At 39.9% G+C, this 23,699-nt stretch overlaps 1 protein-coding gene across 1 annotated transcript in view; it reads left to right on the top strand.

Moving 5' to 3' along the window:
• grm6a (glutamate receptor, metabotropic 6a) overlaps positions 1-23,699 on the top strand; it is a 56,331-nt gene that overhangs the window by 18,599 nt on the left and 14,033 nt on the right. The window contains exons 2-7 of the mRNA XM_053625916.1: positions 4,046-4,262; positions 8,017-8,152; positions 12,799-12,953; positions 13,824-13,964; positions 16,246-16,446; positions 21,592-21,731. Of these exons, the coding sequence (XP_053481891.1) occupies positions 4,046-4,262; positions 8,017-8,152; positions 12,799-12,953; positions 13,824-13,964; positions 16,246-16,446; positions 21,592-21,731 (990 nt within the window). The remainder of the gene's footprint in view (positions 1-4,045; positions 4,263-8,016; positions 8,153-12,798; positions 12,954-13,823; positions 13,965-16,245; positions 16,447-21,591; positions 21,732-23,699) is intronic.

The raw sequence follows: 23,699 nt of genomic DNA, 5'->3' as shown, positions 1-23,699 counted from the left end.
TGAATTCAGCACTGGGGATTTGACTCTGCACAGTGATGCATCATGCCTACATGAACACATTCACACATAACGTGTATATATATATATATATATATATATATATATATATATATATATATATATATATATATATATAGAGAGAGAGAGAGAGAGAGAGAGAGAGAGAGAGAGAGAGAGAGAGAGAGCGCATATTTTTCACTACATATTCAGCATACGAATAATTTGCAGGTCATCGGTTGACAGCTACGAGGCTAGATTAGCCAAGAAGTCATTAAAATTGATCTCACACAAAATTTACATCAAGTTTGTCAGTAATCTCACGTCTGTCACGAATCAAGGATGGGTTCGGAAGCAATCGCAGATATATAACATTTATTATATAAACAAACAACAAAACATAGACACTAAGACAACCAGGCAAAATACTGTGGCATGAAACAAAACACGGAAACAGGGAACATGATAGTCTAAGACAACGAAAGACAGAGAAACAGTGCAGACAATGGCTATAAATACAAGAGTGCTCATTAACAGAAACGTGAATCAGGTGCAGGTGGTCATATGACATGTAGTGCAGTGCAGTCGCTGATGGGAACTGGAGTCCAGCGTTTCCTGATACATGACAACGTGCACTCGCACCTATAAACATGAAGAAAAACTTCACCGTGTAGCTAAACGCTGTAATGTTATTGAAGTGTACATGGTTTTCCACAAATGAAATTTTGTTTTATACTTACAATGACGAATCATTATGTTGTGCAACGAATTGCGTAACTGAACTCCATGATTTAATATGTTGTCTATTATCATACTTAATACATGACCGCCAGTTCATTATTTGGCTGGCTGATGGTATCCATGTCGCAAGTAAAATATAAAAAATAAAATATTACCATAACTTTTTCGTCAGACATCTACAACTAAATTCAAAGTAGCTGTAAAAAAATGATGGAAAACTCTGATGGAGCTTTAGTGAGAGTACAAAGTACATTATTGATTTTTATGGGTTATATGTATGAATATGGACTTATCTGTATGGAGATTATGGATTTCTTTTTTTCTGGAGTGAATTATACGACAGCTCTGATGAATTCTCGATTGTGATCATTTGGACAGAATGTGTTGGTTAATTTTCCGTAACAGCAGCTCTGACAGTAGTTCTGGCTGCAAGGTTTATACTAAAGCGCTCATTCTAATACGTACTCATTTGTCTTGTAGCAACACTAGGTTGGTAACAGTAACTCTGCTTCGTGTTTGATATCGACTATTTTCCTATAACAGCAAGCTTCATGGTATTTTATATCTTACACATGTTATTATATTCTGATTACATTCTTATTCTTCAGAATATTATGTATTAGCATGTAAACTTATGAATGACATAATATGCAGGATGTAATGTGGGAATTTCTTGGTATTCTATGGGATTTGTAGGAATTTTATGTGCTTTTTATGTCATTTTGCCTTTAATTGCAGGCGAAGTAACCGTGTGTACCATATATGTTCATGTTGTCCCGTATATACTCAATGAATTGCCTTCCCATGAGTTCCTATGGTATAATCCCTGATTGATTATGCCTAGATTTCATTGGGAATTTCATGAGAATTCCAAACATTCCTTGGCTGGATAAATTTTGAGGTGAGTCGGTTTCCCGCTGAAACGCTTGCCAAAAAAAACCAGATGACGCAAACCGGAATTGTGACAGGTGATTTAAAGCTCAGACGTTCTTTCTCGAACGAAAGAGCTTTATTTTACAATAGCGAGTGTGTTTAGAGCGATTTCGCTCACTGATCCCAAACACAGCCTACGTACATTACGCAGGTTTTACTGATGCTCAATAAAGCCACCCACAATCTGCTCCAGCACGGTTGAATCTATAATGCAAGGCTGTGTGTATGTGTGTGTGTGTGTGTGTGTATGTGCATGTGCATGTATATACACTGATCTAATCTCAGCGTCTCGATGATTCAGGGATGTGAATGAAGAGTTAAGTCTGTTGTTGAATGTGCAGTTTTTGAAAGGCTGTGAAATGGCTTTGCGTCCCTCTGTGCATCACTTCATTTGACTAAAACCACTCTAATCCTCGATGGATAATCTGTCAAATGGCTTCCTTTTGTGTCCTTCTCTCTACACACTCTGCCTGTGTTCCTCTTCTTACTGACCCACATTTAGAAAACCTCCACAAATTAGAAATGTGCATCCTAATGTACAGTGATATACATAGTTCTAAAGAAAGCGAGAACCTGCCCCTAAATCCCTAATCTTACTTTATGACCTGCGATAAATTTGAGGCTTACGAGTGTTTTTAAAGAATCGATGTAAGTATTTTCTGCTCATTTTTTTCTCCGCCCGACAAACAGCTGCATCTGAAACCTCCTTATGGAGATTTATCTGCGCACATTAGTATGCAGAAGCCGAACACCGCTGGATTAAAGCCTATCAAAGGAGAATTATCATACTGAATTACGGTAACAGAAACCTGCTAATCCAAACGCCTGGCACTTTTTTTTAGGACTTCTGGAAAAAGGTTCCATTTAGTCTGGGAATGAAAAGGCCAGAGAAATAGTTAAGCAAGCAAGCAAGTAGTTATGTAAATGAATCACGTCCACCAGCCTGAACAAGCCCTAGTGTATCGGCAGGCACATTAGCAATTTTTTTTTAAACAGTATTCCTTTAATGGAGAATTACTTAGCAGTGTAATTAAAGCCATGACCGGGCAGAACCTGTGTCTGAAAAATACGGCTTTAATGGGTGAGGTGTTAATGCGTCTACGGCTTAGACTCATATTATTTGCCATTTAAATGAGGAAATTCCAGCACATGAAATCAGGTTGGTGTGAGATGCGGATCCGTGATGTAAATTAGGGAAGTTTGAGTAACAGTCATGGCAAAAACATGCGCACTTTGAATTAAACAAACTTGAATCTTCTTGCATTTGAATTGCATATTCATTAGGATGAATACTTTGGCTCTTATTAATTAAATCTAATCAGCTAAGAGTGATAGTGTTGCACTTAGTTAAAGCAGATGGTTACCATTAGACTGTTTGAACTATCTAACCAATCACAGAAGACTTGGACTGTTTTCCAATCTGTAGACAGAGTAGCCTAGGCATAGTTATATACTATCAGGTCATATTTACTTATTTTTTTCATTTAGTTTAGTGTAACAGCATATATATATTTAAAATCACAGTCACATCCAAGTAACCCTTACATCAGAATGAAACACAATCTGTACCATATTAGAATTTTTTTTTATGAATTATTTATTTTCGTTTAAAGTTGCATTAAAGTACACAAATGAGGCAATAATTGTGATGGGATTGACGTCTCATCCATGACGCATTCCCACTTCATGCCTAGGATTCTTGGGATTAGCTCTGGATCTACTACAACCCTGATCAGGATAAAGCACTTATTGTAGATGAATAAATTAAAAAAAAAGAGGTAATACATCAGATTTGCATATCCTAAAAATCATTTTTCAGTAAATGAATTGATCAAAATGGTATTATTATTTTATGTATGTATTCAAAGACATAATTAATATGACAAGAATATATTTGGGTGGGGGGACAGTGTCAAATGAAATGGCTGATAAACATAATGTCAGTAACCAGCAGAATCCCAGGAAACAGATGATCTTTCAAAATGAAATATTACCTCAGCTAAGCAAATGTCTGTACAAGGAATGCAGAACAGTATGCTTTAAGTAATCAGCTTAAAAAACATATGTTGAGCATGAAAAAAATGAAAAATACTGTACAAGAAGATTTGATAGATGTAGTTGGGATCAAAAATATGTATAAAAATAAATGAATCAATAGTTCATTTCTTTTTACACACTATGCAAGTATAAACGTTATTGATGGGGAAAAAATGACATTTTAGCATGGCATTTAAATGGATAAAAATGCTAAAGTATCATTAAATCGACTAAATTATTGTGATAATAATGATATTAAAATGTTTTCAATGAAATAATTGTGATCGTCATTTTAACCATTTATTCAGAGTTGATATCCTGCGTCTCCTGTTTCCAGATTCCTCAGATCAGCTACGCCTCCACAGCCCCGGAGCTCAGTGACAACAACCGCTATGACTTCTTCTCGCGGGTGGTTCCTCCGGACTCGTACCAGGCTCAGGCCATGGTGGACATCGTGAAGGCTCTCGGCTGGAATTACGTCTCTACACTGGCCTCCGAGGGCAACTATGGAGAGAGCGGCGTGGACGCGTTTGTTCAGATCTCTCGAGAGGCAGGTACAGTAATGCGCACAGCAGAAAAGTCTCAATTAACCGTCCTAACACTGCTTCTGTTAAGCTAATTTAGTGAAATGTTTGGTGATACATCTAAATCCTAAATGGGTTTTCATATTGCCCCTCTACAACAGGGGTGACGAACTCAAATTCTGCCCAGACCACATTACTATTTTCATGAGGCTTTGAAGGACCATAATTGAAAGCTATTAAATGTTGGGGAAAAAAACAGTAAAAATAAATACAGGCAGATGGTTAAAAATATTTTTTAACTGTAATATTCAGGCCAGATTAAACAAATTCTACAGTCAACTCCACATTGTGTAAGTCTCTTCTGGGAAAGTATATTTTTCCTTTTCTTTTGCTTTAATAAAACATTATCAGTTCGTAGGAAGTGTAGTGCACTAATCAGATTTTTGCCATAATTGTGGAAAAGATTAGTTGACCAGGCTTAGGCCTAGAATAGTCGTCCAACCCCTTATATAGGCTATATAGGTATTATATCCATCTGTCCATCCTTTTTCTGTACCATATACCTACACAGGGTCGTGGAGGAGCCTGGAGCCTATCCCAGGTACTATTCCAGCCTACAATGTCTTTGGACTTGGGGAGGAAACTTTAGTACCCAGAAGAAACCCCCCGAAGCACAGGGAGAACATGCAAACTCCTATAGGCCTTATATCTGTTTTCCAAATATATATGAAAATATATAACGGGGCGGCGCACGGTGGTTAGCACGTTCGATTCCCAACATGACCCTGTGTGTGCGGAGTTTGCATGTTCTCCCCGTGCTGCGGGGGTTTCCTCCGGGTACTCCAGTTTCCTCCCCCAGTCCAAAGACATGCATGGTAGGCTGATTGGCGTGTCTAAAGTGTCCGTAGTGTATGAATGTGTGTGTGAATGTGTATGTGATTGTGCCCTGCGATGGATTGGCACCCTGTCCAGGGTGTACCCCACCTTGTGCCCCATGCTCCCTGGGATAGGCTCCAGGTACCCCGTGACCCTGAAAAAGGATAAGCGGTATAGAAGATGGATGGATGGATGGATATATAACGGGAAGAAAGAGATTTAAGAAGAACTCACACTGAATTGTATGTTGGATGCTAAGAATACATGTCCTTCGTCTCCCATCCCACGCCGTTGCTTTGCCATCACCAATTTCTTTCTCAACATGTTTGTAGGTCTCAATCTTGGGTGATTCATTTTGGGATTTGGAGTCAATCACAACACTGCAGACTAACCCCTGGTGCATTTCTGAGTCATTATTAGACCAGTGTCTGACTTCAAACGCAGATTGGTGTTGATTTTAACACGCTATACAGTAGCACGTACGCAATGCAGGCGGTTATAGGTTGCTATGTTATAGGTCTGCTGTTGAAAATGCTGAGTAGTAGTTACTACGGGCATGTTTGGCACATGGGCTCAACAGGAATCAGTATGGGGTATATGTAAAACTCTACAACAGATATTCCTTTGAGATCCCTAGCACTAGGGATGGGCAATAGGAGTAAATATCATATAATGGAATAATCGGAATGAACTCTATGATACACAATATTACGATACACTGATATATGATATATCAATAACGACATTACATCACCATATTGCCTAGCCTTGCCCTGCACTTAAAAACATAGTACCTACAAAATCCATATGCTAAGCTGGCCACCTAGCTAACCTGTCTAATTTTAGTTGTTATGATGTATTTTGGCAGGTTTGACTGCTATTTATATATATAGAAGAATCTCAGATACTAAGATCCCACTAGTGTTCTGAGATAAATCTGAGTTACCAGCAGTTAACTAGCCAGCTAGCGCTTTGGAAAGCAGGAGGGCTTTTTCTGAAATTCCAAGATAGATCCTGAGGTAAATGTGCTAGAACTTAACTAGCCAGGTGACTGTTTGGGAAAGCAGGAGGGCAGGAGGGCTTTTTCCTAATTCAAATATAGATGCTAAGTTAAAGCTGCTAGCAGATAACTAGCCAACTAGCTACTTTTGGAAAGCAGGAGGACATTAGGGCTTTTATTTTGCTAAATTCCAAGATAGATCCAAGCTTAGCCTTGGCAAAGTAGGAGGACATGAGTGCTTTGCTAATTTCCAAAATAGATCCTAGGGTAAATGTGTAAAGGTTTTCCTAGACCATTTTTGGCACTACATGGATTGATTATATATAATGGTTTAAAATGATATGTACTGGGGTACTTTAAAGCAGGAAAAAGCAATGTGTGTGTGTGTGTCTGTGTGTGTGTGTGTGTGTGTGTCATAAGAAGAGGAACCGAGAACCACTTATCTAACACAGTTACTCTAAAATTCAATCAGATCTCTGACTGGATTATTTGGCTGGAGGCATTTTGGACTAAAGAAATAAACTAGATAGATGTCCATCCTGCACTCATCTCACAGGATGCAGCTTAGTGCTGTTTTGACTCGTCTTCATTTCACTCCGTTATTGACTTTTCAACTCGAGTGGTTTTACTTTCTATGGGAATTAATGTTGTAAATAAGTCATATTTACTACCAAGTGCTGTAAGTAATATTTACCACCTTATTCTCTATTTCTACCTCACTGACTCGCAAGACATTGTCTATAGAGTCATATGCGACTTAGTAATAGGAAATGATAGGAACCAAATCGTGGAAAAGAGATGGTATGCGAAAGTGGATTTGAATTTTTTTATTGATTGTCACTGTCAGCGATGTCAAATTTTAGGCAAGGGTCATATATATACATATATACATATATATATATATATATATATATATATATATATATATATATATATGTCACGATTAATGACGTTTCTGAATGGAGCTCTGTTACAAAAAAAGATTTATGAAACATTGAGGAGTCATGATAGGTGTATTAGTCAGAGAACATGTTAAATATTGCTTTATTATTATAATAATGTGTGTGTATGTTTACATAGCGCCTCAAGCTCTCTGTACAAAAAAAATGACTAATACGAAAAAGAAGAAAAACAAAATAGTGAAAAGAGGGAGACAAAAAAATGGCAAAAAGGAAAGGGCAAAATAAATAAATTCCCCAATCAGGAATGATTAACAAGATAGAAAAGCTGGAGTTTTTAATTTAGTTTTACTGATATTTTGCTTTATTGTGAACTGGATTCCATTTTGTAGATTAGTGTTATTATTCCGATTGTATTAATAATATTTGTGATGAACAGTTCATCCATCACGCAATGTAGTCTGTTAACAGTAAGCGCTGGTTGCTAAGCAACATAACAGACAAAGATTAAGACATTATATAGAGAGAACAATGGCTTAAGTGGTCACAGACAACACAAACAACACAACAATCAGATTTTTAGAAACTATCCATTTTATAATGTACTATATTTATAACAACTTGTAAGGCATGCCTCTGTATTACTTTTTGTTCTTATCCTGTATCACCTTTACCTTATTTTACCCCTAACACATCATATTTAACTCATCAGCTAATTATATGGGAGTGGATTGAGCTACAGTGACGTTGCTCTCCAGGCCCAGATCAAATCTGACCCTCCTTAACCTTCAAAGTCTTTTTTTTACTCTCAGCTGAACCAAATTAATCAACCTATTAATATCACACCCAGCACTGTACGTCCCAAAGAGCTCGAAAAACATGGCCGGGACATCTGTACGCATTTATACCAGTCTTCTCATAACTTCTCTGTGGTCATTAATATAAATTGGAGCTGGTCAACATCAGCGAGACAAATTTCAACATCAGTGTCTGTCTTCTTGTGAGACAGGAGGCCTGTGCATTGCTCAGTCTATGAAGATCCCCCGAGACCCCAAACCCGGAGAGTTTGACAAGATCATTAAGAGATTAATGGAGACCCCGAACGCTCGAGGGATCATCATCTTCGCCAATGAAGACGACATCAAGTAAGTCCATCAATGCTCATGTACTATCAGTACTGCTATCCTAATCAATCCTGGCTTTCATTGCAAGATTGCACAGAAAAAAAAACTGTAATTTTTCCATTATATTTTAGTATCATTAGGAAAGTTTGTACTATACCTGCATATAGAAAAATTGCTGTTGATAATAAAGTGGACAGTGAGTCTATATAGAGTGTATATAGAGTATAATATATATATATATATATATATATATATATATATATATATATATACCGATCAGTTCAGCCATAACATTACAATCACCCATTGACCCATTGATGCATGGACTCCACAAGACCATCTGAAGGTGTGCTGTGGTATCTGGCACAAAGACGTTAGCAGCAGATCCTTCAAGTCCTGTAAATGCGAGGTGGGGCCTTCATGGATCGGACTTGTTTGTCCACCACATCCCACAGATGCTCGATCGGACTGAGATCTGGAGAATTCGGAGGCCAAGTCAACAACTTGAACTCTTTGTCATGTTCCTCAAACCATTCCTGAACAATTTTTGTGGTGTGGCAGGGCACGTGATCCTGCTGAAAGAGGCCACTGACATTAGGGAATACCGTTGCCTTGAAGGGGTCTACTTGGTCTGTGGCCAAGTACTTGGCCTACTTATGTTTAGGTAGGAGGTATGTGTCAAAGTAACATCCAGATGAATGCCGGGACGCAAGGTTTCCCAGCAGAACGTTGCCCAGAGCATCACACTTCCTCCGCCAGCTTGCCTTCTTCCCATAGTGCATCCTGGTGCCATCTCTTCCCCAGGTAAGCGACCCACATGCACCCGGGCATCCACTTGATGTAAAAGAAAACTTGATTCATCAGACCAGGACACCTTCTTCTGTTACTCCATGGTCCAGTTCTGATGCTCACGTGCCCATTGTAGGTGTTTTCAACGATGGACAGGGGTCAGCATGGGCCCTTTGACCGGTCTGTAGCTACACAGCCCCATACGCAGCCAGCTGTGATGCACTGTATGTTCTGAAACCTTTCTATCATAGCCAGCATTAACTTTTTCAGCAGTGTGTGCTACAGTAGCTATTCTGTGGGATCAGACTTGGGCACCCATGACCTGTCGCCGGTTTATCAGTTGTCCTTCCTTGGAACACTTTTGGTAGGTACTGTTATATAGGTACCCATTTTTTCCTGCTTCCAACACATCGACTTTGAGAACTGACTGTTCACTTGCTGCCTAATATATCCCAACCCTTGACAGGTGCCACTGTCAGTGGATTTAATATTATGGCTGATTGGTGTATGATCCTGTTAGAAACCTCATTGTTCAATTGCACAACCTGTTAATTCTAAGTGTTTCTGACAGGCTTATCATCTGTTTGGAAGTGTTTCTGCTGTAAATACACTGCTATTTATATAATGCTGATGGTGAGGCAGTTATAAGACAAATGTGCATTGCTTGGCTTGTTTCCGCACCTGTTATAGCTGCATGAGGGTGTATTGTGGGTGTATTCCTAGACAAAAGAGGGAAGATTTAGTTTGAAATCATTACAAGCATAATTAGAATGGAGTCCCTTTGATGCTTTGATAGGCTAATAAAGGGGGCAGGAAAATTAAATTAGGCATTGGGCTGTGAAGCAGAGTGAAGAGCATGATGGGTAAAATCTCCAGACCGTGTGTTATACAGGGAAACAGATGGGTCTGTGTAGATTTGGGTTTATGAATATTTATACATATTATGTTGGTAGTAAAAGAGTAGATACGAAACTCAGACTCAGTCAAAATAAAATATTGTTGGGTATATATTATATATTTTATGTCTAATTCTAACTCAAAATACAGTATGTTGCATACAGTATATTAGTATATTACGTAGTATATAATGAAAACAGCTCACCAAATGAGATATTTCACATTTTGTAAGCTTGACTTGTGTAATGCTCTAACACAGGAGCTTGACCCAGCCTACAGCGTGAGCTGTATCCGCTTTTAAAATGTCACTTTAAGAGTTCAGAGGTATGAAAGCTGTCAGCGATTACAGCCTTCCTGATGTTATCTCTGCCGTTCAGTGGCTTTTCATATTGAACACAGGTACTGTGATGCTGTCGTCTTGACAGCGCTTTCATTGAAGCCTTGACGGGCTCGGTGGCCAAAGTAGCAAAGGATGAAAAGCCGTAAGTGGAGATAGAGCGATGTAAAACATTTACCTTCAACTACAATGCTGAGGAGTGACAGACTGTCAGTCTGTCAGTCAATGTATTAAAAGCCTGAATGTTGAATTGAAGAAGGTCATCACTTCACACGGCTGGCCACCTGAGCTAGTGTGCTGAACGTAAGAACGTTTTCAAAGTCTAGTTCAAGAGAAGAAGTTTCGCTTTTAACTGCTGCTGTCTCTGAAGGTGACTGGAAAGCATCAGGGTTTGCAGGGTGAATATTTCTCCTTATGAGACGAGTTGAGATGAAATATACATTTAAAGTTGGCAAAAAGCCAATATGATTTCAAATTTAATTTTTTTAAAAAATGTTTCACATTTGTGTCACAGTCATATGGTGCAATAATAAAAAAATGTAGTTTCAAAAAGGCCACGCCTCCTTTTTTACTAGGACTGACAGAAACAGAGGCCACATCTCCTTCTTTACTAGGACTGCCAGAAACAGAGGCCACACCTCCTTCTTTACTCAGACTGCCAGAAACATAGGCCACACCTCCGTCTTTACTAAGACTGACAGAAACCAAGGCCACACCTCCTTTACTAGAACTGACAGAAACAGAGGCCATGCCTACTTCTTCACTAGGACCAGGAACTGAGGCCACACCTTCTTCACTAGGACTAACAGAAACAGAGGCCATACCACCTTCTTCACTAGGACCAGAAACTGAGGCCACACCTCCTTCTTCACTAGGACTACCAGAAACTGAGGCCACACCTTCTTCACTAGGACTACCAGAAACTGAGGCCACACCTTCTTCACTAGGACTAACAGAAACAGAGGCCATACCACCTTCTTCACTAGGACCAGAAACTGAGGCCACAACTCCTTCTTCACTAGGACTAACAGAACAAGAGGCCACACCTCCTTCTTCACTAGGACTACCAGAAACTGAGGCTACACCTCCTTCACTAGGACTAAAAAAAAACGAGGCCCTACCACCTTCTTCACAATGACTAACAGAAGCTGAGGCCACACCTTCTTCACTATGACTAACAGAAACAGAGGCCACACCTCCTTCTTCACTAGGACTAACAGAAACAGAGGCCACACCTCCTTCTTCACTATGACTAACAGAAACAGAGGCCACACCTCCTTCTTCACTATGACTAACAGAAACTGAGGCCACACCACCTTCACTGGGACTGAAGGGCACAAAGGCTACATCATTGTCAGTGAACCTGACAGGCACAGAGACCATGCCTCCTTCACTGGGACTGACAGGCACATTAGTGAGAACATTTCTCGAAATAATAAACAGTAGTGATAAAAAAAAGTTAGGCACATGGTATTGAAATGTTTTGAATCAGTGTAACTGTGTTGTAAATATTGAGCCTGGTGCGTTGATTTGAATCAGTGAATCTTTAAAGCTCTTCATACACATCCCTGTGCCTGCCAGTGTTTGCTGATGAAAACTTTAGCCCATGACATGCTGCCTACAGCCTTTCCACCACATCGGCACGGACAGACGTGTGTGCTGAAGTTTCACACTCATTAAAGCTCACACCACTAAACAAGCGCTGCGTGTTGACACGGCGAGAGCCGGCATTCACCCTGGTACTGGAACAGAATTCAAATCAGATATAATTAGGGGCCGATTTTGAGGGAATCGCTGTCTTCTGTACTGAGAAGTCAGAAGGCCAGTTGCTGATTTGTTAACAAGCTCTTGTGGCTGTTCTGCTGGATCACAGTTCAGTTGGTGGTTCTGTCGAATCGATATGGCTCTCATTAATGAGGCAAGACGTAGTGACCCACTGGATATGTCCTATAATGGCCACTCTTGTTCCACTTCACTGTAAGGGACTCAAAGTATACTTAGTACCTGTTTCTAAGACACAAGCTTTTGGATTTTTGTTTTACTGTTCTATATCGAATAATATTCTGTAGTCACAAACATAAGCTCTTTTTGTAATTGATTTATTATAAAAAGCCTCATGGCTTCAGGTTCGATCCTGAGCTTGTGTAACTAAAGTGTATTCCCGCATAACGCTGTGTGTTCCCGCGGCCCTTACTAAAGATCAATGAATGAATGAATGAATGCCTGAATATATTAGAAGAAATGAGTATAGTTTGGTCAAATGTTTTTCTCAAAGAAGACAAAAACATACTTGACTACAGTAAGTTTCTTCTTATTGAGCGAAAGTTAAACACCGTTTACTGTGGAACACTTTATATTAATATTCCCTTAACTAACATTATTTACCGCATGAGTAAATATTAAAAAACCATAAACTTCATCATTACTACGCTGTAAGTAATGTTAACTAAATAGCTAAGTCAGTTAACACATAAATTAACTGTTTGCTTAAAACTTAATGAAACCCATCTGCATTGACTGATTATTCAATCCAGGACTAAAAATAAACGCACATAAATTAGCAAGACAAAAAAATCTATTATGATGAAATGTTTTTTTCATTAATCCTACAGTTCCGTATGATTTCTCTGTCTGCTTGGTGTAGGCAGGTACTAGAAGCGGCTAGAAGGGCGAACCTGACGGGCCACTTTAAGTTTGTGGGTTCAGACAGCTGGGGAGCAAAGAGCGCCCCCATCCTGGACAATGAGGAAGTGGCAGAGGGTGCCGTCACCATCCTGCCCAAAAGAGCCTCTGTGGAAGGTAAAGACGCCTCAAAATGTGTCGAACGACTGCAGGCTGACATTACAATAACAATTTAAACAAACAATACAACAATTACATCACGATAGCTCGGCTAATGTTTGATTCCATGACCAGTTATGCTAATTTCCTACGTGTACTCTAGTTAGCACATGTTTTATGATAGATGGTACATTTCCTACTTTACGGAAACTATCAGTAAACCTAAAGTTACTGTCTTGACACTGACATTACAAAGCACTGACACTGGAGACTCCTTCCATAATGTCAAAGAAACATCTCCTCACAACATATGGCATGCAAGTCCACAAATAAGTTGTTACTATAGAAATGATAAAATACTAGAATGAGACAAGTGCCCGAGCTGTTGTTGTAGAAAATGAATCAACACCTTCTGACCATTCAGATTATAGAGTTCAATAGTGCAGTGCTGTAATAGAATGTAATACTGATTTCATAAAGTGTTATTACAGTTCTCATTAAGGATGGGTGTTAACATCTATCATGACAAATGTGCTAACTAGGGTACACTTATCTTGTGATATCGTGACAATTACCAGTAATGGTCCACCAGTTCATGCTATACTGCTGTACAACTGGACAACTATAATGACAACTCATGATAATGTATCTTCCATGACATGTTCATGAGGACATAGCATGTCGAAGTATGAACGCCCGTGATTTATTTAGATTGATCATATTTTAGAGTTGTTGTTGTTGTTGTTTTTTTAACACAGTTATCAGACTTGAACCTTTTTACATTGACATTTATAAACAATACAGCATGTTGTTATTTTCTAACCCTTTAAATCGCTTGATTTCAATCTGGGTTTGAGGCAGTGCTGGCTCTCTGCGTCTTTTGTTCAGGGTTTGATCAGTACTTCACATCCCGCTCTCTGGAGAACAACCGAAGAAATATCTGGTTCGCTGAGTTCTGGGAGGATGACTTTAGGTGCAAGTTGACACGGCCAGGCATCAAGCTCGACCCGGAAAAGAAGAAATGTACAGGTGAAACCAATTGTTCCATTTTTTTTCTTTTTTTTTCTTTTTTTAAAGCAAATCTGTGCACTGAGCAGCGGTAGCTCAGTGGTTAAAGTGTTAGTCTACTGCTTTGAAGGTTGTGAGTTCAAACCCCAGCACTACCAAGCTGCCATTGTTGGGCCCTTGAGCAGGGCCCTTAACCCTCAACTGCTCAGATGTATGAAGGAAATAAATGTAAGTCGCTTTGGATAATGGCATCTGCCAAATACCATAAATGTAATCTCTGTTTGTTTAGCCTGGCATAAAGCTACAGGAATGAAACTATGTTTTTAACTTAAAGTTGCTTCAGAAACACTGTACAGTATACTGCATACTGGGGCTCAAAATGGCAGCTGAATTACATAAGTCCCGCCCATCCATTAAAAAGAGCGAATCACCTTATTGGTTCAGACATTGCCAGAAACAACAGTGACTTCTTATTTGCGTGTGATTTGAGCGAAACGCCGCAAATGCCATGTATGCTTGAAATCTGAGCTGAAAAAAACAATATAACCCATCATAGGGGGCTGTGGTGGCTCGGTGGTTAAGGTGCTGGGTTTCTGACCTGAAGGTTGGGGGTTCAAGCCAGCCTCTGGGTTTCTGACTGGAAGGTTGGGGGTTCAAGCCCCAGCACTGCAAACTTGCCATTATTGGGCCCTTGAGCAAGGCCCTTGTCATGTCTGACCCCAACTTCCTAACATGTTGGGGTATGTGAAGGAAAGAATTTCACTGTGCTGTAATGTATATGTGATAAATAAAGACTCGTTATCATTATACCAATTGTAATGGCTTCCACTACAAATGCCATTACAAACCATCAGATAACCATTAAAACCATTACCATTATTGGTCTTTAATGATATCCACTAGACATAACATTCCACCAATAGAAGGCAACGAACTACCAGTCGAGACCCACAGGGACCATTATAGTTTCCATTAAAACCAAATTCTGTGAGGGTTTCTATTGTTTTTTTCAGCAGGGATGTCTTTTTGTTGATCCATTTCTGGTTCATGGCTCTCTCAACAGAGTGTGGCCTTGTATGACTGGAAATAACTACCCAGGAAGGTCATCAGTATGTGGACAAACTTGACTAGAAGCACTTTGCATTAAGTCACTGGTTTTGGTTTGGTCCTGATCTAACTCTCTTTTGGAAATGTTTGTGTTCAGCTGTGTGTGTGTCACATATTCGCAAGATTTTTCCATCGTGATCATAAAGCACCACTGTGGCTGCAGGATTTCATTCCGACAGCGCAGGAGCTACACCTGATTCCGCCTGTTTAATCAGTTGGACTCGGCTGTCAGATGAACGAGTTGCGTTGTATCATGTTTACCTCCTGTCACACTTCGTGGATAAGATCGGACAGTGTTTATCTCAGTTTACATGGCAGAATTTGAGGGTTTTTTTTTTTCAATTACTCCTTTTTTGATGGATTTTTTTTAAACTAGATGAATAGATTTATTTGTAAATCGTTCGCTGGTGCATGTGGTATTCAATAAAATCCTGTTAATTGGGAAAAACTGTTGTATTCCTACAAGAGCTCCTGAGTTTGTGTAAATCTCACTGAGGTGTGAGTGTATTCAAACGAATCACATTAAAGAGGGAAGTATTTTTTTTACATTTTTTTTACGAAAAGCGTTCATTTAGGTTTAAAGGTTATATGAAGAACCTTAAAAACAGAGGTTTTTAGAGAACCACATTAGAGAGCTAGAGCCATTAGCCATCTGAAGAACCCTTAACGAACCTCAGTCATTTTCTTCTCTGCAGAATTTGTTTTGTTTGGATGGATTTTTTTTTTAAACTGGTAAAAGACAGAGAATCTTCAAACATTCATCAGACTGGAAAGCAACTACTTTTATGTTTTTTTTCTTTTTTGGCAAGCTTTATCTTTGATATGTTGCCTTTCTTCTTAATCATGCATCATAAAAACATTTTGTTGACATCCTTGGATAAATGTGTCATTTTTTTGTTGCCATTTTGGGGGTGATTTATTTTTAATTATCCAAAGAAAACCCCCCAAAAAAAAAAAAAAAAAAAACTGCACTGGTGAGGCTGCGTGATAATTCAGAGTAAGTGACAGGAAGGAAGAAATAGTTTTCTCTCCGAGTGCAGGCTATGACAGCGTGACAGTGATGGGTGACTTTGATCGCCTTTAATTCTCTCTTTGTCTTACTCTGCTGATGCGTATTCATTTATGTCTCACCTTTTTGGCTGTCGCTCGAAATTGATATCTCTATCCCTTGTTTCGCTCTCTCGGTTTCCCTCAGGTAAAGAGCGGATCGGCCGTGACTCACCGTACGAGCAGGAGGGGAAGGTGCAGTTTGTGATTGACGCTGTTTACGCCATGGCACACGCTTTACACAACATGCACCAGGACCTGTGCCCGGGGGCGATGGGACTCTGTGCTAAGATGGACCCCGTAGAGGGACGTTTACTGCTCAGTTACATCCGCGCTGTCAACTTTAATGGTGAGTCGAGATAAGGATTCCAGACCAAAGCACACACACACACACACACATACACATCTTTACTTAGATTACTGAATTGCTAGTAAGGCACAATCACATCTTTTAGATTCAATTCAATGAAATTTGATTTGTATAGCGCTTTTAACAATGGACATTGTCTCAAAGCAGCTTTACAGAAATATATAAACACAGGATAGAGATTTTAAGTGTGTGAATTTATCCCTATTGAGCGACGGTGACGGTGGCGAGGAAAAACTCCCTAAGATGATATGAGGAAGAAACCTTGAGAGGAACCAGACTCAGAAGGGAACCCGTCCTCATCTGGGTAACGACGGATAGTGTGAGAGTAAAAGAAAGGTCATTATGGTTTTAACATGAAGTCTGTTTGCTGAACTAGTCCACTGTTCACTAAAGGAGACCCGAGTGCATGTGGAAATCGCAGTCCCAAGGCCATCGCTGCAACCGTAGTCTCAGCAACCACAGCGAGAACGTCCATGTGGAATTGAGGTCCAAAAGCATTTCCATGGTACTTCAAGCGGTACCATCCTCAGCGATCTCCAGGCTGTAGCCTCCAGTTGCAGGATCACTGGCATCTTCATAATATCATGTGTGGATCGATAGCAGATAAAAGTACTTATTTTTTTGCAATAGATTTTTAGGGTAATAATTCATTCGAATATTCGTAGGGTTTTGGTTTTTTTTTTCTTTTCACTGACAAGCTTTTTTTCAGTTCCTTTTTTTTTCCCCCAAAACCCTTCACACAGTTAGTTAGGATAATGAACTGTGAAACTGTACCGAACTCTCATTATTTTAAAATGTTTTGACACAAAATGCACTCACTGAAAACAAGGTTTTTAAAATTTCTGCATTCATTTTGCATTCACGCGCGACAATCAGCAGAACTGTGCATTTCCTGAGCCTAATTTAGCACCCATTCTCATAAAAAAATGAAAAACCAAAAACCAAAAAAAAAACAAACCATGGATCAAATCAGCAGGACAAGACACATTTGGAAATGGAAGTTTTTTTTATAGGAAAAAGTGCAGTTCCATCCACACTATGCTCTACAAACCATCTACCAGCCAATCAGCTGATTCTCAACAACATATCCAATGACATTGATCTATCTTTCAACATCATGCCATTAAACTGTGATGAGCTGTTAGTCTATAAAAGGCTGGAAAGTGAACTATCTAAATAAAGTTAAAGAAAAAATGGGCATGTTGTTGTATTTCACTGATTCTGGGAAGCATAACCGGGGGTCTGGTTATGGGATGGCGGGGTTATAATATTAATTATTCAATTTTTATCAGCTGATTTGACTGGACAGGGAAATTGAATGGATTTTAAACAAGCAGAACTCTAAATAATGTCAACTTCACTGAATAGCCAGAATGTTATAGCACACAATTAAAGAACATTCACAAATAAATATGTCCTAAGGTGGTCTGTAGAAGCAGTCTTTGTTTGTAAGAATTCTGAGCTCCCCTCATCTATAGAGGATTGGCTTTGGTTGTGTAACGAGTAGCTCCAGAGTCCCTGGTTCAATCCTGAGCTTGGTTTACGGTCCTGGGATAGATCCACCGTGATCCTGAGCAGGATATAGATAACTGAATTACTGAAGGTAAATGAATGAATGGTCTATTGCGATGATCACCAGCCCTGCTCCTGGAGATCTACCTTCCTGAAGACTTTAGCTTCCAATCATAATCGTGCCCACCTGACCATCCACTCATTGCCTTCATCGTTGTTAGATTTTGGTTGAAGATCTCAAGGAAGAGGGTTGGTGACCACTAGTCTATAGACTATGTATAGATTTCTGCTAAACCTCAGAAAAAAGAAAAAGTATAAAAAAACTGTAATTTTCTCCCCTAATTTGGTCATTTGCAAATTTTCAACAACTAGCGAGCTCTAGCAAGTGCTAGCTTGCTTCGTTTTGCTCATGCTGCTTCACAGAGCAGTGTAACACACTCAGACGAACCCGCGTACTGCCCTCTTCCACATACATGACTGCTTAGTGATTGATAGCGAAGAAAGTTACACGTCATCCCTCCCGCCAAGCCAGTTTTGCTCTCTTGGACTCTGGGCCATGGGCGTCCTTGGCATCGTCAGGATTTGATCTCACAAGCTGATGATTAGTTGATAGTAGGTTGATGACAGTCATAGGTATTGATGACTTTATGTCTGTAGAGTTTCTACAGTGGGCAATCCATATACAGTGATCTTAACAAGTTCACGTGAATGCAAGTCATTAATATTGTGACTTGAGGCAAATGCAAGTGCTGGATTCAACATATACCGTATATACATCACGACATTCTCAGAAGACATGCAGTAATGAATTCCGGTGTTTGCTGTAGGTCAGCGAGGTTGTATTGTGTATAGTGAGGACTTTCATAACCACCACTCTGCCCTGCAGTACAACTTCATCTGAGTGAGTACTGTAGCACTGCTGTATCGAGGCTAACTCTGCACTCCATTACCAGAGCATCTCTCTTTCTTTCACTCTTTCCTTCTGTTCTTTTCCCTTCTCTAATTCTGTCCGGCCCATCTCTGCCCCCGGGAGCGTTTATAAAATGTTATTTCTCCAGCCACACTTGGCCCTGGATTTCTAAAGGGCTTGTCCATTAAAGTTTTTTTTTTCCCCCTTGGAAAAAGGAAACCCAGTCTTTTGTAAAAAGACTGAAAACTTGGAACATCCAAACAAGGAACATGCATTATTTCAGAAGAAGAAGAAGAAGAAAAAAACCCCATAAGGAGTCCCTATTTTTATCCTAAGACTTCAAATGAGGCATAAAGAAACCTGCTGTTCCTTCAACAGTGACTGAAGCTGCTTAGCAAGATGATTAGGAACTACAAATCTTGTCAAATTATCACATAATAATTGATGTGACCGAGTCGATCGTCCGTTTGGGATCGACGTAGTGAAAGGGGGACAAATCGCAAACCTTCACATCGCCGCTGTGTTCCTTCCCTTCTTCGTTTCCTGCATAGTGTTTTTTTTCTTTTCTTTTTAATGTAATCAGGCCAAGAATAGACCGTGTATGCAACATTTATCATGTTAAAGTATGCATGAATGGATCCTCCATATCCAGCAGCTGGTGTGCGAGGAAGAAGTGAGAGAACACGAAAAGCTCAGTTGGATTGGAGAGAAAGCAAAGCGAGGGGACTCCCTCACACATACCGCCCCTTTATGCTACTGTGATGGATGAGTGTGAGCTTGTGGTTTTGGGGGAATCGTGTTTGCAGCTAAGTTAATTATGTGGTTCTAGACATCTATTTTAAAGGTCAAGTAAAAAGAAAGTAATGTTTGTGTTATTTAAAAAAAAAAGTGCAGCACCCAAAGGGAGGTTTTAACTTAAGAGTTAAAACCTGAATTAGATTAAAAAGAAAAAAATCTCCAGGTGCTGATTCATTTCTGACACAAGATGGAGGGGTTTGTGATGTCACGGTAACATGACAAGCTGCGATTTTTTTTTTGTCGTAATAACTTTGTGAGAGAACGAATGTAATTTATAGCTACTATAGCATAAGCGATAACAGGAACTAACTTGTTTAGCAAACGTTCCAGAACATAAAATGTAACTATAAAAGGATAATGAAAGTATGAAGCGTTGTTGATTAATACATAAAAATGGTACTCGTTTGTAAATTGCGGAAGTCGGAACAAGAATAAAACACTTCAGACTGTGTTGTTATTGGAAACGTCAAAACACAGTAGGAGCAACTCTGCTTTGTGTTGCGCTACGTGACATCATCCTGTCGTTGATTAGTTTCCTATAATGGGCGGCTGTGGCTCAGGTGGTAGAGCGGGTTGTCCACTAATCGTAGGGTTGGCGGTTTGATTACCGGCTCACGTGACTCCACATGCCGAAGTGTCCTTGGGCAAGACACTGAACCCCAAGTTGCTCCCGATGGCAAGCTAGCACCTTGCATGGCAGCTCTGCTACCATTGGTGTGTAGATGGGTGAATGAGACACATGTAAAGCGCTTTGTAGAACCGCTAAGGTTAAAAAAGCTATATATGTATGTATAGATACCATCTATAATGGATCTAACTTATTTGCAGCACCCTCTATAGCAATATATCAAATTTCTGTGTATGAGACTGGGTTGCTTTCCTTCCTTTTATATTCCAATGTACTCGGTTTTACAGTCAAATCATTACTGATAATCATCCTTCTGTGGCTGAGACTTTACTAACCGAAGAGCGTGAAAATGCCCACTTCACTCTGTTAGATTTGTCTGTTTTGCTTTCATATTTTATAATCTGCGTCCTTTTAAAAGAAAACGTTCACTTGATAAACACGAGTTATTTGCTGATTACTATGGAAATGTCAAACAACAGAGTGAAAATAAAATGACTTTATAAACACGAGCTGATTATTGGGAAATGTCAAACTATAAAGTAAAAAACATGCACGTTATTAGATAACCTAATGCCACGCAGGATATTTTGCTATTTTCATATTCCTGTTTTTATCTAGAATTGCATTTTTTGTTGTTGTTGTTGTTGTTGTTGATTAACAAGCCAATGTTTTTTTTTTTCCCCGGGAACGGTCATTTCTAACTAAATGACACTTAATTGTGTATCTGTGTAAAGCGCATTAAATGGTAAAATGGTAAATGGCGCATTTATATAGCGCTTTTATCCAAAGCACTTTACACTGGTTGTCATTCACCCATTCACACACAAACTCGCACACCAATGGTAGCAGAGCTGCCATGCAAGGCGCTAACTTGCCATCGGGAGCAACTTGGTGTTCAGTGTCTTGCCCAAGGACACTTCGGCATGTGTCACTACGACATGAGTCATGTGGGCCGGGAATCGAATTGCCAACCCTAGGATTAGTGGACAATCCGCACTACCACCTGAGCCACAGCCGCCCCACGTGGAGCCTGAAGTCTATCCCAGGGGACTCGAGGCACCCTGAACTGGATGCCAACCCATCGCAGGGCACAATCAGACACACATTCACACACCCATTCGCACACTGTGGACAATTTAGAAATGCCAAGCAGCCTACAACGCATGTCTTTGGACAGAGGAAACCAAAGTACCTGGAGGAAACCCCTGAAGCACGGGGAGAACATGCAAACTCTACACATAATCTGAATGATATATTTTCTTTGTGTTATTTGCAGGCAGTGCTGGCACCGGTGTCCTTTTCAATGAGAACGGCGACGCTCCGGGTCGCTATGACATCTTTCAGTATCAGTTCAGCAACACAAGCAGCCCAGGATACAAAGTCATCGGCCAGTGGACGAACCACCTCCGAATCAACGTGGGTCCACTTCCCATTTTATAATATAAAAAAAAAAATAAACTTATTCTGCATCAACTTCAAAAACATAACTCAGCAATCCTGTATAAGCTAGAGCTGATAATCTTATGCATCCTATTTCTGTGTTTCTATGTATGCTGGTCTGATCAGGAGGTCAGTACATTGCAATGCATGGCATGACACATACACACTGTGTGAGGCAGCACAGCATGCTTTAAAAATGAATAAAAACCCTCGGCTAGACCGATAATTAACAAGCCACACGCAGTAGTGAGAGGGGAAAATGTCGAGAGGAGTCTTGAAAAAGAACTACGTAATGAATTTTACTTTATACATGAACAGTGTTCAAAGGTGGGATTGAACCATACATGATTACCAATAATTACAATATAATTAGAGGAGTCCAGTACGTACCAAGTGACCCGGTTTCAATGAACTAATACAATACGTCACACTCTTAAGTAAGGAATGATACACTTGTTGTTGTGCTGTTTTAGGAAAATAATCAAGGATGGGATGGTGTGCTGCAGCCCACCACGAAGTTACCACCCTGAGGTTTTATGAATATTTAGAAGTTTTATTCCTCACAGCGATTTAGTAAAGAGAAAGGTCAGAGGTCAAGCCGTCCTTTTACGTTTTCCAACATGAGAACGTCTTCAGGACAGAGATTTCTTTTCTGTTTTTTTTGTCTTTTCAACTTTAAGAGAGACGAAAAAGACAATCCAGTTCAATTCAAACACTTTATTTGTCCCCAAGGGGCAATTTACGATGTCACGTAGAGTAACACGAACAATATACATAAGAAGCAGCATACATTAAATAAATAACACAGTGTGCACCATGTACATATTAAATCTAATCTGCTACAGGCAGATATCTAAAATTAAAAAAAATAAATCCAAACCATGTATAAGAATGAATAAATAATATACATTACAGTGCAGTGAAATTCTTCTTCTTTACATACACCAGCATGTTCTGAAGCTGGGGTCAGAGCACAGGGTCAGCCATGATGCAGCATCCCTGGAGCGGAGGTAGTTAAGGGTCTTGCTCAAGGGCCCAAAGGTGGCAGCTTGGCAGCACCAGGGCTTGAACCCCTGACCTTCCAATTAGTAACCCAGAGCCTTAACCACTAAGCCACCACTGCCCCCGATGTATATGTATATAACTATGGTAAACAAAGGGGTCAGACATGGTTGAGAATTTAAAAGCTGCACCACTTTAGGAATAAAGCTTGCCTTCGTCCTTTGTGTCCTACAGCCTGGACAGCGAAGCCGTCGCCCTGACGGGATCCACTCAAAAACAGAAAACAGGACATGTGAAGGGTCTTGCATTTGCTGTTCACGTATAGTAGAAATAGCCCTAATAGGAAGTCTAATCATTTTTGAACAGACTTTATCTGTGTGCTCGGAAACGATTTCTATTTTGAAGGTTAATAGAATGAAACCAGCAGTCGATAGAGAATGTAATGGCGCTTTCAATATAGGAGTAGTAGAACATAATAAGGATGTTCTGACTAACCCCAAAGGAATTGATCTTCCTTAAACGGTACTGCCGCTGCTGGCATTTCCTGAGTATCTCCACCGTGTTGGAAGTAAATTTCAGCAAATTGTCAAAAATTGTCCCCAGGTACTTGTACTCCTCAACAATCTCTACGGGCTTTCCGTGAATAACAGTAGTGACTGACATACCCGTCTGCCTCTGCTTATTAGAAAAGGTTACTACCATTTCTTTCGTCTTGTTCACGTTTAGTTCCAAACAGGAGTTGTCACACCACTCAACAAATTCCTGAAGAGCTGGGCCATGATGCTGTGAAGGGCCTGAAAGCAGAGACAGTAAGACGTTGTCATCAGCAATCTTAATCAGATGACAGTTAGATTGGGTGGACCTGCAATCATCAGTATACAGAAGGAAGAGCAGAGGGGAAAGAACACGGCCCTGCGGAGAACCAGTTGAAGTATATAGAAG

This window comes from Ictalurus furcatus, chromosome 5 (assembly GCF_023375685.1).
Source record: "Ictalurus furcatus strain D&B chromosome 5, Billie_1.0, whole genome shotgun sequence".
NCBI classification, from domain to species: domain Eukaryota; kingdom Metazoa; phylum Chordata; class Actinopteri; order Siluriformes; family Ictaluridae; genus Ictalurus; species Ictalurus furcatus.
Note: the sequence above shows the minus strand (reverse complement) of the source record. Positions and strands in the feature narration are given on the sequence as shown.